A 14,457-nucleotide genomic window follows, 5' to 3' on the forward strand; every position below is an offset into this window, starting at 1 on the left:
TTCCTACACCTGCTAAAAAGAGCCTAAAAACAACAATATCAAAATGGTAATATACACACCTACATGAGAAGATGTTGGTTTTTAAACACCATTGTCCAACAAAAGGATCAAGGGCTCTTTGGAGAAGTGGTTACTGTTCCAAGGCTGGGGCAGGAAAAATATAAGATATGCCTATAACATTTTGTGATGTCAGAAAGAGTGTTCAAAAAAAGATGGAGACTTGTTGAAAGAATTCAGGAGCCAACTCAAAGGAGTTCCTAAACATCAAAGGTAGAAAATTTGAGCAAACAAAATAATGATAATTGGATTTCGACTCAGAACAGAATATCCAAGTCCATACTGATATAAAGAAATGAATTAATAAATGGAACAGGGGTCAGGGAGGTGAATGACAGATTTTCATCACAAAAGAATTCCAAGAAATAAATGTTGAAAGAAAGGGCAAAACAGAAAACCACCATTAGGCAAATATCACAGTAATAACGCTGAATGCAAAGTTGGTGAAACTCAAATAAGATCTGCAGATTAGTTAATAGTATTGTACTAAAGTGAATTTCTTGGTTTTAATAATTGTATTTTGGCCATACAAGATGAAATGACTTTCTAGATGAGTGGGTATACGGGAAATCTACTATTTTTTGCCAATTTTTCTGTACATCTAAAATTAGTTCAAAATTAAGTTAAAAAAAAATTCAGCCTGTTCTATTTTACAGTGATTTAAAAGAGAACGCTTAAGACCAATTTCATTTTATCATATTGAACACTGAATTTAACATAAAAAATAAAGGTATATGGTTAAGTTACAATTTGAAACTCTGTTTTCAGACTGAAGCTATGAAATGGGGCAACACTACGTCACTTGGTCTTTAGCAGAAAATCTAACACTTCTTTGTTTCTACTACCATTTTGTTCCAGAATGGAAAACATCTACTTGCAAGAAGAAATATAAACCACATAAACAACAGGCTCAAGATGAAGTTGAAGAACATGAAAAATTATTTAATGACAGTACCCTTGAAATTACATGTCTGTAAAGAACACCACAGTAATCCCATAATGAAGTCTGTTTCTTGGGGAAAATCAGAAAAAGGCTCACCTGACAAGCAACTGGAACTGTGGGCTCTTTTGTGTGCATGGGATTATACTCTTGGTTATTTTCTTTTTTGTGGGGGATGGGCTGAGAGAAAAAGTTTTCAACTAAAAATATATACAGTTGATTAAAATTTACTGAAGAAAAAAATCTACATTTTTAGGCAATCTTTTAAAATCAGCCCTCTGTTCTGAATTATCCATTAACTTGTGGGGATTCACGCTCATCCCCTTATTACTAAGATACATATTCATAAAATTTTTACAGTTGTGCTGCTCTAGTTACAAATAGCTTCTACTTTTCTAGGACATAATTTCACTTTGTTTAAGCAAGAATTCATTAAAGAAGCTATAAATAACCTTTAAATATTTAGCCATGAATAGAGGGTGGACTGGCATTGATGGCTATTTTAGTACTAATGCAGAATGCTTTTTAAAAGCTAAATTTTAGTATGCATCAAGCTAATGATTAACACTTCCAAGTGTAATTTTCAATGTTAGAATAAATTTCTCTTTATTTTAAGGAGTTCTGCCAAAAGTAAATATGTTATTCAATCATTTACTAATAGGAAAGTAGCCTTAAAGAATGAAAATGTTCAGAAGATTAAAACATAAAATTTCTTATTTACTTATGTATTTATGTAGACAACCTTTCCTTCTCTCCCAAAATAAAATGCCACTTAAAACTGCACACACTAGGGGAGATTCGCCTAAAGAATCATAAGAATTCAAGGATCCACTGTACGGTGCACACAGCACATATATGAAAGACATTTCTATACTGAATTCTGAATCATTAAGTTCACAACATTTCAGAGACCAAGTTTCATAAAATTTTTACTTAAAAAAAAAAACAAAACAAAAAATGTTTTACAAAATACCGTTCTTTCAATCAAAGAAACTTTCTGTTGGGTACATGGAGCTTTCTACCGTAGAGATTATAGAGTAATAGTCAGTCAAACAGGGACAGATTTTTTAAATAGCCACCTAGCTGCAAAACCTACAAGAAATAGATTTTTTTTTAAAGTGCCTTTAAAAAGGTAAAGCAAGTAATATAATTGTTGAATCTATTTGAAATTTTAAAAGTTTCTTTAAAATGGTCCAGATGGTGTGCACAATGTCGCAGCTGGAACAAAACTGCCAGTATTTAGTTTGAAACACAAAAACAACACATATGAACAGCATTCTTTGAAAAATAATTCAAAATGCTGCCACTGTATGACACGGCAAACCTAAACAATGAGTGTTGACGGTATTCAGAGAATTAACAAAACAAGCTGAATATTAAAGTATTTAAATATTTACTTTGATTTCTTTTTAACACCATTGATAAGAGTAAGAGAACTTGCTGCCAATTTACTCAGGATGCCTTATTTCAAATCACATGTAACATATTTCGCTATACATTTTCTAAACAACTGCAAAACTAGATTTTAAGATGTAAACTCCCACTTCCTAGGCAGGCCCTAGTTTTTCTGCTGCAATCTGGCAGCTTTGAACTTTGAAACCCTTTTTGTAGTTCCTTCTGATACTTCTGACAGAACTTCTTTTCGTTCTGGAATGGTGGGTAGCACAGGATGAGCCATGGCTGGGTGTGGTGTTAAGGAGGGTGACAAAAACTCTTTCTCTATTACAGTTCCAGAAAAAGCCTAGAAGACAAAAAAAATCAGATTATGATAACAAAACAAATAAGATGCCCACAAAATCTTTATCCTGCATTGCATTGCCAATCAGACATGTCTTTTCATAAGATTTTCTGATACACAAAACTACAACATCAAAATACAAATTGCTCATAGAAATCAAGTACCATTAAAAAGTACCTTAATTACACCACCAAATGTAAGTAGATGTTTAACAGTACACATGTAAGAAAACAAAATGGAAAAAACATGTTCATATGGGATTTTAAAAAAATGGGTAAATAAAAGGTCCTCAACTTTCATACATTCATTCCATTTATATCCAGACCATGCTGTGAAAAATAATGTATTAAAATTAAAAATTCTATTAGAGTGTCAAACATTAACTGATGAATGAGCTATCCTATGGTGGCCATGCTTCCTGCAAGCCTACAGCCTAGTTTTAGTAGCAGTGACAGCTCTGAGGTGGTGTCCATTTATGCAATTATTTGATTATTTTATTGCATCTTGCCTCAAAATTAAAAGTGCTGGTGCTAGTGGAAATAATTGTCTATCTCAAATTTTAATGCAATAAATTCAATAACAGAAATCAAGGAACCACAAAAATTGTTCTTTAATTTCAACCCCCTATTTGCTGGACTTATTTTCTTTTTGTCTACTGTAGTGTATATATAATGTGTACAAAATGTATGTATAAATGTATATACTGTGTACAAAATAATGGAAATAAAACCAAAGAGAGGTCTTTTCTGTATCTTTTTAGGGAGAGATCCATCGAAATCAAGTTGTTATGATTTTTTTTTAAAGATTTCTAGTATTTGGAATCTCCTTACTTTCATCTTCTAAAAACTCATTATGTACAAACTTAAATTTGACACGCATTTGACATGCAAACCGTCAAGTATATTTTACTTTCCTTTGTCTACCCAAGTGAACAAATCAGTTAAGACAACGTATCACTTGAGTAGTTTAAAAAGCCAACCTGCTCCAGCTTGTCCCACCAAAGGAGAACCAAGAATGCCCTGACCCTCCCACACTTCTGAGAGACCCTGTGTGGAGTCCAGCTTTTTAAAGGGAATTCAAAGTCTATTTTTCTAAAAACTCTATTTTATCATGATGAGTACAGAGCCTTCTTATTATATAACTTGAAAAAGAATATTTTAACATTTAAAGATATGGAAAAATATCTTTCAAAGTACTTGCCATAATCATGAACTATTTATTTTGATGTTAAAAAATTTATAGCATCTAGATGCTAACTGTAACAGTTCAATACAAAATGCAAAGCTATTCAGTTCAGTTCAGTTGCTCAGTTGTGTCTGACTCTTTGCGACCCCATGAATCACAGCACGCCAGGCCTCCCTGTCCATCACCAACTCCCAGAGTTCACTCAAACTCATGTCCATCGAATCGGTGATGCCATCCAGCCATCTCACTCTCTGTCGTCCCCTTCTCCTCCTGCCCCCAATCCTTCCCAGCATCAGAGTCTTTTCCAGTGAGTCAACTCTTCGCATGAGGTGGCCAAAGTATTGGAGTTTCAGCTTTACCATCAGTCCCTCCAATGAGCACAGCTATTAAATAGGATGAAATGAAAATAGACTCTAGATTTGAGTTCTAACTATATCATGATACATTAACTCCTTACTAGAACCTAATTTTCAGATACTTAAAAACAGCAAAAGACTATCACTTGTTTTTCTAACAGTATGGAAGACTATTAAATAAGATACTCTCAAGGTCAAATGAGATAATTATATTGGGAGAAGGGAAGGAGAATATTCTAATCATACAAACTGTACCTAAATACTAATGATCTCTCCATTGCCAATTACTGTAGAGTACAATTAGTACCACTTGGGAAGATCCCCTGGAAAAGGAAATGGCAATCCACCCAGTACTCTCGCCTGGAGAATCCCATGGAGGGAGGAGCCTAGTAGGCTACAGTCCATGGGGTTGCAAAGAGTCGGGCACGACTGAGCGACTTCACGAGGGACAAGCAACAGAAGTTTTACGTATGTTTACTCACATACAAAGATAAATATTTTAATGTGTATTTGACATATACTCAAATGGGTATATAAGTTTGATAAGGGCCTGAGTTTCCCAGTCTTCCCAAATACTTTTTAAATTAAAATCTGAAATACCCACTAAACACAAGAATAAAACAATCAAGTGTGGATACAATGAAAACTGTAACATCCTTATTTTGGTGTCTCCCACTATCTCTTTTCCCCATACACGAAACTGTGTGTAACATGGTGGGGAGCAGTGTTGTGTGTGCACTCATGTTTCTGAGGAGAGGATCTACAGCTCTCACTAGATTGTAAAATGGTTCCATAACTTCCAAGAGTTAAAAATTTCACTGGCACAAACCAAAATATAGAAGAACTATAGACAATTATCTGTCATACGTTACTTATTTTCTTCTTTAACTCTACCAAAGCATTTAAAAGAGAAAAGTATAATCTGTTGGGCCTCCCCAGTGCCTCAGCGTTAAAGAATCCGCCTGCCTTGCAGGAGACGCAGGTTCGTCCTCTGGGTCGGGAAGGTCTACTAGAGGAGGAAATGGCAACCCACTCCAGTTTTCTTGCCAGCAAAATCCCATGGACAGAGGAGCCTGGCAGGCTACAGTCCATAGGGTCGCAAAGAGTCAGACGCCAATGAGGGACTGAGTGTGCATACAGCCATGCACATAATCTGCTACTTGAACTATTTTAATTTTATAACATTGGTTGTAAGTCTGATCTAGTGGAATTTATTTTTAAAAAGCTGCTAAATTATTTTCTAGCCATGAGACTTCTCTAGTGGTGCAGTGGTTAAGACTCCATGCTTCCAATGCAGGGGACAAGAGTTGGATCCCTAGTTGGAGAACTAAGATCCCACAAGCCGCACAGCATGGCCAAAACCAAACAATTTTCTAACCAAAAATGAAATACATATCCTAATTAAGATACGTTAAAATTCCTATTTCACAGAAATAGAACTTCAAGAGTGGTAATACTCTGTTACCAAAAAATTTTAAACTATTTTAATACCTATATTGTTTTTGCTAAGGACTGTGTGCTGTGCTAAGTCGCTTCAATCATGTCCAACTCTTTGCAACCCCATGGACTGTAGCCCACCAGGCTCCTCTGCCCAAGGGATTCTCCAGGCAAGAACACTGGAGCTGCTAAGGATTTTTATAAATTATTAATTACCAAAAAAAGTACAAGCCTACGATTAATTAGGCTCTATGACTTCTGAGACTAAATATATGTATGAACCCAAGAAGCTACAAAATAAACAATGCCATTACCCTGTCAATTAAAGTCAATAAATAACTATACAAAATAATTTAAAGACAGTAAGATTAATGATTCATAGACCATACCTGGAAGATACAGCAGCTACAATTTTTTAAGTCTTTTCAACTCCCAAAATAACTATGTAAAATGGGGAAAACTTGAAATTGCATATCCCTTTGAAATGGCGTTACCACTACCTTTTTAACTCTCAAAGATACTATATGAAATAAAGAATTAAAGATATACACAAACCTCGGGTGTTACTGATAAAGGTAAAAGTTTCTTTTGATGATTTTCTTGTTCCTCTTCCAAAATGCACTCACTAGCATCACTACAAGTGGCCTCTTCACAGCTAATGCTTCTCAAAACTCCCCGTCTGTCATCAAAATCAGCAGCACTGCTTTCACTGGTATCACTGCAAACACTGTTCTCTCTACTTCGAGACTTCAGGATTGACTTACGAGGGACATATTCTCCATTCACGATATCAACAAAGACTCTATAATACAAAAATTATATATAATCTTTAGTTAACATAAAATAGGATAAATTTATAATGATTTAATAGAAATTTAAAAATTTTATTCAAACATATCCAAAATTTTCACCGTCACAATAATTTTGTGGCCTCAAGTGACATCTTTATATTATCAATATTTTTAAAAGTATAATTTTTTGACCCAATAAAATACAGCAGTTTATTTATAAGCATGTTCTGGGTGACAACAGCGTGATTGTTTTGTCCAAAATGTACATATATTTTCGAAGTCATTTAGCAATTTTCACTGTTTTACAAATAAGGGTCATGAAAATAGTAGATATTTTCAAATGACAGCTTTCTCAGCAAACATTACAACAAAAAATTGAAAGAGCGTACATAGACTCTGTGAAAAGGTAAACCACATGGCTGGCTAAGCACTGCCAAAGTTGTGGTAGCAAAGTGCTGCCCCAGCACACCAGAAACACAAACTTTCATTTCTAAAGTTAACATACAACAATTTTTGACCAGACTGGGAATGTTTTAAAAGCACCAGTGAAGAGGGGGAAATACAAAAAAACCAAGCAATGTTCTACTTGCTTTGAACTGGGAAGCTGTGTTGGGGATCAGCAGCTCCTGTGAGAGCCTTTAAAACACAAAGCTAACTCTATCAAAATACCTCACTTTCCAGTGAGAGACTTCTGTGTTACGAGCAACCTTTTCCTGTAAATACTCAGTTGCAAAAAGAGAAAAGGGACGAGTAGACTGTTCTGCTGTCTATGAATACCACTCACCTGTAAATGTCAGCAGGAGTCCTGATCATAGGCAGCTCTTGGGGAGAATGACCACTGCCAGAACTGTTCTTTCGCTTACGCTTGGCTTCTTCTTTTTTTTCACTGAATTTTAAGGTGGTATTTTTTCCAGTATTTATACGGACCTAAAAATTTCACAGCAAAAAAAAAAAATCGCTATCCTTTTGAGAAATTAAGGCCAAAACTAAAACCAATAAACTCTACAATTAAAGAAATAATAATAATAGAGGCAGTTTACATATTTTGGCAGTGAAATAATGTACATTATCAGTTAAGATCTAAAAAGTCCTTACTTTATCATACTTCTACAGCATTACCTCTTGAATCAGGGGGTCCCCAACCCCTGGGCCACGGACTGATATCAGTCTATGGCCTGCTAGGAACTGGGCTGCACAGTAGGAGATAAGCAGCAGGCGAGCAAGCGAAGCTTCATCTGTATTTATAGCTGCTCCCCACCGCTCACATTACTTCCTGAGCTCAGCTTCTGTCATATCAGCAGCAGCATAATAAACGTAATGCACTTAAATCATCCCAAAATCATCCCCCCCGTCCTGCCCCATCCATGGAAAAACTGTCTTCCATGAAACCAGTCCCTGGTGCCAAAAACGGTTGGGGACTAGTTTTAAATGACCAATTCTAGTCATCAGTAACTATTATTATACAAAAAGCAAAATACATACAAACTAAATGCTAGATTATTATAAGCTTTCACATCACCCATTACTTTGATATAAGTTTTTGGCTTAAATTATGCATTTCAAAACAAAGAGCACAATTAACCAAAATAAATATTCAGTAAGAATATAAAATTTAAGTCATAAAAACAATATGAGATAATGCTTAACTATTTAAAATTTTTAAATACCTCTTATTTTTAAAAATTTAAGGATCAAAAAAATAAAATCAAAGCTATTCAGGATTGCAATGCCAAAGAATGCTCAAACTACCGCACAATTGCACTCATCTCACACGCTAGTAAAGTCATGCTCAAAATTCTCCAAGCCAGGCTTCAGCAGTATATAAACCGTGAACTCCCAGATGTTCAAGCAGGTTTTAGAAAAGGCAGAGGCACCAGAGATCAAATTGCCAACATCCGCTGGATCATGGAGAAAGCAAGAGAGTTTCAGAAAAACATCTATTTCTGCTTTATTGACTATGCCAAAGCCTTTGACTGTGTGGATCACAATAAACTGTGGAACATTCTGAAAGAGATGGGAATCCCAGACCACCTGACCTGCCTCTTGAGAAACCTGTATGCAGGTCAGGAAGCAACTGTTAGAACTGGACATGGAACAACAGACTGGTTCCAAATAGGAAAAGGTGTACGTCAAGGTTGTATATTGTCACCTTGCTTATTTAACTTATATGCAGAGTACATCATGAGGAACGCTGGGCTGGAAGAAGCACAAGCTGGAATCAAGATTGCCGGGAGAAATATCAATAACCTCAGATATGCAGATGACACCACCCTTATGGCAGAAAGTGAAGAGGAACTCAAAAGCCTCTTGATGAAAGTGAAAGAGGAGAGTGAAAAGGTTGGCTTGAAGCTCAACATTCAGAAAACAAAGATCATGGCATCTGGTCCCATCACTTCATGGGAAATAGATGGAAAAACAGTGGAAACAGTGTCAGACTTTATTTTTTTGGGCTCCAAAATCACTACAGATGCTGATTGCAGCCATGAAATTAAAAGACGCTTGCTCCTTGGAAGGAAAGTTATGACCAACCTTGATAGTATATTAAAAAGCAGAGACATTACTTTGCCAACCAAGGTCCGTCTAGTCAAGGCAATGGTTTTTCCCGTGGTCATGTATGGATGTGAGAGTTGGACTGTGAAGAAGGCTGACTGCCGAAGAATCGATGCTTTTGAACTGTGGTGTTGGAGAAGACTCTTGAGAGTCCCTTATACTGCAAGGAGATCCAACCAGTCCATTCTGGAGGAGATCAATCCTGGATGTTCATTGGAGGGACTGATGCTAAAGCTGAAACTGCAATACTTTGGCCACCTCATGCGACGAGTTGACTCACTGGAAAAGACTCTGATGCTGGGAAAGGTTGGGGGCGGGAGGAGAAGGGGACGACGGAGAATGAGATGGCTGGATGGCATCACGGACTCTGTGGACATGAGTTTGAGTGAACTCCGGGAGTTGGTGATGGACAGGGAGGCCTGGCGTGCTGTGATTCATGGGGTCGCGGAGAGTCGGACACGACTGAGCGACTGAACTGAACTGAACTGATTCAGGATTAGCACATTATTCTTCTATCCCTGCTCTGCATTTATACCATCTTTCCATATTAATGACTGTTCTTCCCCACAACATTCCTGCAAATATTATTTATTCTTCCTGCTTTATCTAAATGAAAACCAACTTAAAGCTTGGAAAGAAAATCACAAAACAAAATTTTTTTTCTGGTAATAGGTCAATTTTTTCCAAAGAATTCACAAGATGCTCTTTTAGTCTGAAGTATGGAAATACATATTTTAAAAAAACATATAATTATTTCACTTCACATTAGAGTAGGGAACACTGAAAAGGACCTAAGAAATAGTAAATGTTTTAAATATGTTTCATTAAATAATCATCACAGGCACTTAAGACTGATAGCCACAGACCGTTAACTTTGACACAGGCAATCCCTACAAGGGTACCTTATAGCTAAAAAAAAAGAAAAAGAAAAAAGCAAAGCACTAAATTAAGACAAAAGAGTCCCTGTTTTATTACTAACTCACTCTATGGTCCTCTATGCCTTAAGTTTCCTTGAGAAAGACAAATTAGAAAGATGAAATTCCCGGTGGCTCCTTAAAGCAGTATTACGAGGCCAAGAGAGCAAGGGAATGAGTTTAAGGTCCTTCCTTCACTGAGATCCAACCTGCTTTGATCTGGGATTTAAAAACTGGGGATTCTACAATAAGTAAAGAGGGAACAAAAAGTCTTTTGATACTAAGAAAAGCTGTATTAGAAGCTCTCGCTCTAGTAACCCCAGCTCTAAAACACTAAAACTCTGTGAAGTCCTGAATACTCAGAGATGCTTATATTTACTTTGTGAGAAATGGAACTAATTTTTATTTCCTGATAAATTTTTCCTTTTTGCTTGTCATGCTGCTACTATGCATTATATGCTTACACAGAAACAATCTGATATAATTAAAAATGTAACTAATGCCAGTTACTTTCATCATAAATATACACAAATACTGATCTGATCTCCTTCCTGACCACCAAATTTCAAATTGTACTGTGGCTTCAAAAGAACAACAGACCAATACCAGCTAACTATCTAGACTTTTTCTTTTTCTCTTTCAGGTAAAACTGGTCATAACAAGAGGCAAAAGATGGTTTTCTTATTTGGCACTATCAACAATATTAATCCCTGTTAATACTGTTCTTTTAAAATGCATTGGAGATGATCATTAATATTCAAATCATATGAAAAAATTAGTAAAGTTAAAAGTATACAAACCCTCTTAGGTTCAACAGTGTGAGAAAAATATATTGTTGGTATAGAATTCTCTTCAACCCCTAAGGTATCACGGTCATCTTCATTATCACCATCATCATTATCATCATCATCATCTTCATTCCTATGGTAAGAATTTGAACCATTCACTGAATAGTTCAATGGACTATTCACTTGCCCATTGAAGAGTTCTGAATTTGTAAGACTGTTGTAACAATTGCTGAGGGCGAGTGAGTCTGTTACTTGATCCATCATATTCACATTTATGTTCTGATCTTCCTTTTCCTCTTCAGAGGACATATCTTCTCCATTTGCTATCACAGTATCAGGCTTACTATTAATAGTAAAGAAAAAGAAAACAAGGTGAAACAAACACATTAGAATATTTTTCAGTTAATTTCAATAGGTAAAAAATAAGTTTTTGCATAGAATATTTTTAAACTAGATTTCTAGGTTAATAAAAATGTTTTTAAATGAATGAAAAAATGGTTTCTATGCTAATTCTATACTGTAAGTAGAATATATTTTTATCTTTGCAAGGAAGATATTGGCCATATAAAATAAAATACAATAAAAATAATACAATCATAAATTAGCACAAAATTCAGAGAATATTATCTCTATTTGAAGACCAGAAATTACAGCCACAGAATTGTAACATATTCTAATTTTCTATTTTCATAATCAAAATATTTATAAGCATGTATTGCTATAATTTTGAAGATAAGACTTCTACATATGTACATGATTTATACACATAAATACACATTTCCCATGCTTCATTCTACAAAGAATTTGAGGACCTTATAGAATGGAAACAATATCATGCAAAAGTAGAAAAAGAATCACAAGGAAGAAAATCACAGGATTCAAAACTTATTTACAAAAATGAAACAGTATCAGTTAATTAAAAAGACCTAAGTATAGGTGAAATAGTAGTGAAAAAATATTCTGTGTCTTATTTTCACAGTAACTAACTCTGCATATCATTTAAGTAAAATAATATAGCAACTTCTATAGTAACACCTTTCACTAAGCACTCTGACAATTCTGAGTGAGCATTAATGTGTATTTCAAACGGCAATTGGATTAAGTTTTTCATACTTATAACTATTCAACCAGATTATAAATTTTGTTGTTGTTTAGTTGCTAAGTCATGCCAGACTCTTTTGCAACTTCATGGACCATAGCCCACCATTCTCCTCTGTCCCTGGGATTCTCCAAGCAAGAATACTGGAGTGAGTTGCCATTTCCTTCTCCACGGGATCGTCTCAACCCAGGGATCAAACCTGCATCTCCTGTTCTGCAGGCAGATTCTTCACCACTGAGCCATCAGGGAAGCCCAGATTACAAATTGCTTGCTCAACAAGCAAAAGAGATTGAAAAGGAAAGCACGGGTAAACACTTCATAGCCACAAACTGAAACTGAACGCATATTTTTCTTTTTAACAAGTCATTCAAACATGCTACATTATCTTGACTACAGTAAAAAAAAAAAAAACTCATTTAAAATGTAATATATAAAGTATCCATAATTATAAATATCTAGCATATCTTAATTTGTTATACAAAATATGGCTGAAATCTTGTAATAAGAAACAGGTATATTGATTACACACATATGTATGGGGCATGTGCATGAACACACTGACCTAAAGGAAAATATTCTAGAGAATTAATATTTGCCTTAGAGTGGTAGGGTTATTGATATTTTAGTATAACGTGCTTTTCTGTATTTTATTCAAGGGGCACATATTTTATAAGGAAATGTGTGTAAGGAAATTTGTACCTATCAATATCAATTTCACCCAACAATTCTTCTTGTCTCTCTAGTTCTTCAAGTCGATCCCACAGTTCCTTATCAGCAAGCAGATCCTTGGATTTTAGATCATTTGCAAATTCTGCTTCAAAAATATCTGAAGTTTTTGGTTTGGAGTGAGGTTTATGAGCAATTCGGTGTTTTGCTATTTAAAAAAAAAAAAATGGACATGGCCATTAACAGCCAATTTTTAAAAGGCACAAACCTAGACATAATGAGACTTTCTTGTGAGGTGAGGATGTTGAGAAAGAGCAAGACATGATTTTTAACCCAAACAGTAGAGTTCTAAGGATGTATGACTCTTAGAATCCTGTTTAGTTCAAGGACCAAGCAGTGCCAGCATCCCTGGAGAACACTTCACAAGTGCAAACTCTCAGGGCCTCCCCAGACCTGCTGAATCAGAATCTGTATTTTAACTATAGCCCCAGAGAATTCACATGCACATTAAAGACTATAAAGAGCTGCCTGAGAGCTTCAAAAATGCATAAGCAGAAATGGTCACAATCCACTCTAGTTATAACGCAAAATTCAACACAAGTAATACCCATCTTCCATCCTTACTCAAGAGAATGTAGTTACTAAAGTAACACATAAAAGCCTTGTCACAGGATACTTTCAACTCTAAGGCACTGCCAGACACGAATACCCTAGGAGAAATCTATGGAGCCTAATCCTTGGAAAATTCTACTATAACTTTATATGAGTATTTCTAGCCTTTAAATTGCTTCATCTTATTTATAATCCTCATGTGAGGCAGGAGATGGATAAAATCAGAACTCACATCTACCTGCTTTTCATTAAAAAAAATAATCTTTTTAAAAAGTAAATTAAAGCTTTGAAAAAGGCAATGGGAGGAAGTCTACAATGCTGTTATGTGACATGGTGCTAACAGATGACCTCCATCATGTATTCAAATTTACAGAACTGTTTTCTAAATTTTAAAATATCAAAATTATATTTCATAGCCTATTCTCCATTACCATTATTGATAAAAGAGTATTAACAAGTTTTATGTTTCAAACTTGTAAATTCAGTTCAGTTCAGTTCAGTTCAGTCGCTCAGTCGTGTCCGACTCTCCGCGACCCCATGAATCACAGCACGCCAGGCCTCCCTGTCCATCACCAACTCCCGGAGTACACTCAAACTCATGTCCACAGAGTCGGCGATGCCATCCAGCCATCTCACTTGTAAATTACATATTGACAAATCTTTCAACTGTCACCATAAAAATCTTAAGTTGTTTTTCAACTCTAACTTAGATATATGTCTCTTTTATTTCACCTTCCAAAGCCACATACTACTATATAACCTGTGTGGCTAGAACACAGCTTCTAAAATCACCTATTTCAACTAACAAGTTCTCTTCAGAGTTAATTACTAAAATATGAACTCTAATAACCAAACTAAATGTTAAAAGTTTTCTGCAGTAGTAAATTATAAACTATTTCTGTTAATGGTTTAACTTTAATTTTAAACTTTAAAAATTTTCATGACTAGAACACTTTACAGCAGACCAGAGGACCACTGCCTTTATAGACATAAACCTAAACACAAAACTGATCTTCAGTTCAGCAAGAAAAAGTTATATAAACCTGGGAACAACCTGTGTATGGCAAGGCCTGGCACCCAACATAAAATGAATGGCTAAAATATGCTTAGATTATACTTACTCCTAAGGTCAAAGTTCAAATTGGGAATAGTTCCATGAATATCTGAGTTTCAGATGTTTGGAGTATTAAATAACTTTGAAAAAGCCATGTAAATTCATCACTTAAGTATATCAGTTAGAAATCAAATTTTTCATCAAAAATTTATCCATTAATGTGTTTTATTAAAAATATATAACAATTTTACATAAGAATTATAAAATTAA

The 14,457-nt window shown here is 35.1% G+C and overlaps 1 protein-coding gene across 2 annotated transcripts in view; it reads right to left on the minus strand.

The window, feature by feature from the left end:
- Positions 1-2,281: 2,281 nt before the first annotated feature.
- URI1 (URI1 prefoldin like chaperone) overlaps positions 2,282-14,457 on the minus strand; it is a 69,349-nt gene continuing 57,173 nt past the window's right edge. The window contains exons 7-11 of one of the 2 annotated variants that reach the window (XM_055412361.2): positions 12,555-12,729; positions 10,769-11,099; positions 7,289-7,431; positions 6,269-6,515; positions 2,282-2,738 (exon numbers count right to left, since the gene is read on the minus strand). In XM_055412361.2, coding sequence (XP_055268336.2) covers positions 2,556-2,738; positions 6,269-6,515; positions 7,289-7,431; positions 10,769-11,099; positions 12,555-12,729 — 1,079 coding nt within the window. In that variant the 3' untranslated portion in view covers positions 2,282-2,555. Of the gene's footprint in view, positions 2,739-6,264; positions 6,516-7,288; positions 7,432-10,768; positions 11,100-12,554; positions 12,730-14,457 lie in introns of both variants that reach the window. The other variant, XM_088830786.1, reaches the window with a different exon arrangement.

This window comes from Moschus berezovskii, chromosome 22 (assembly GCF_049115385.1).
Source record: "Moschus berezovskii isolate FMDL1 chromosome 22, NW_MosBer_1.0, whole genome shotgun sequence".
In the NCBI taxonomy this organism is placed as follows: Eukaryota; Metazoa; Chordata; class Mammalia; order Artiodactyla; family Moschidae; genus Moschus; species Moschus berezovskii.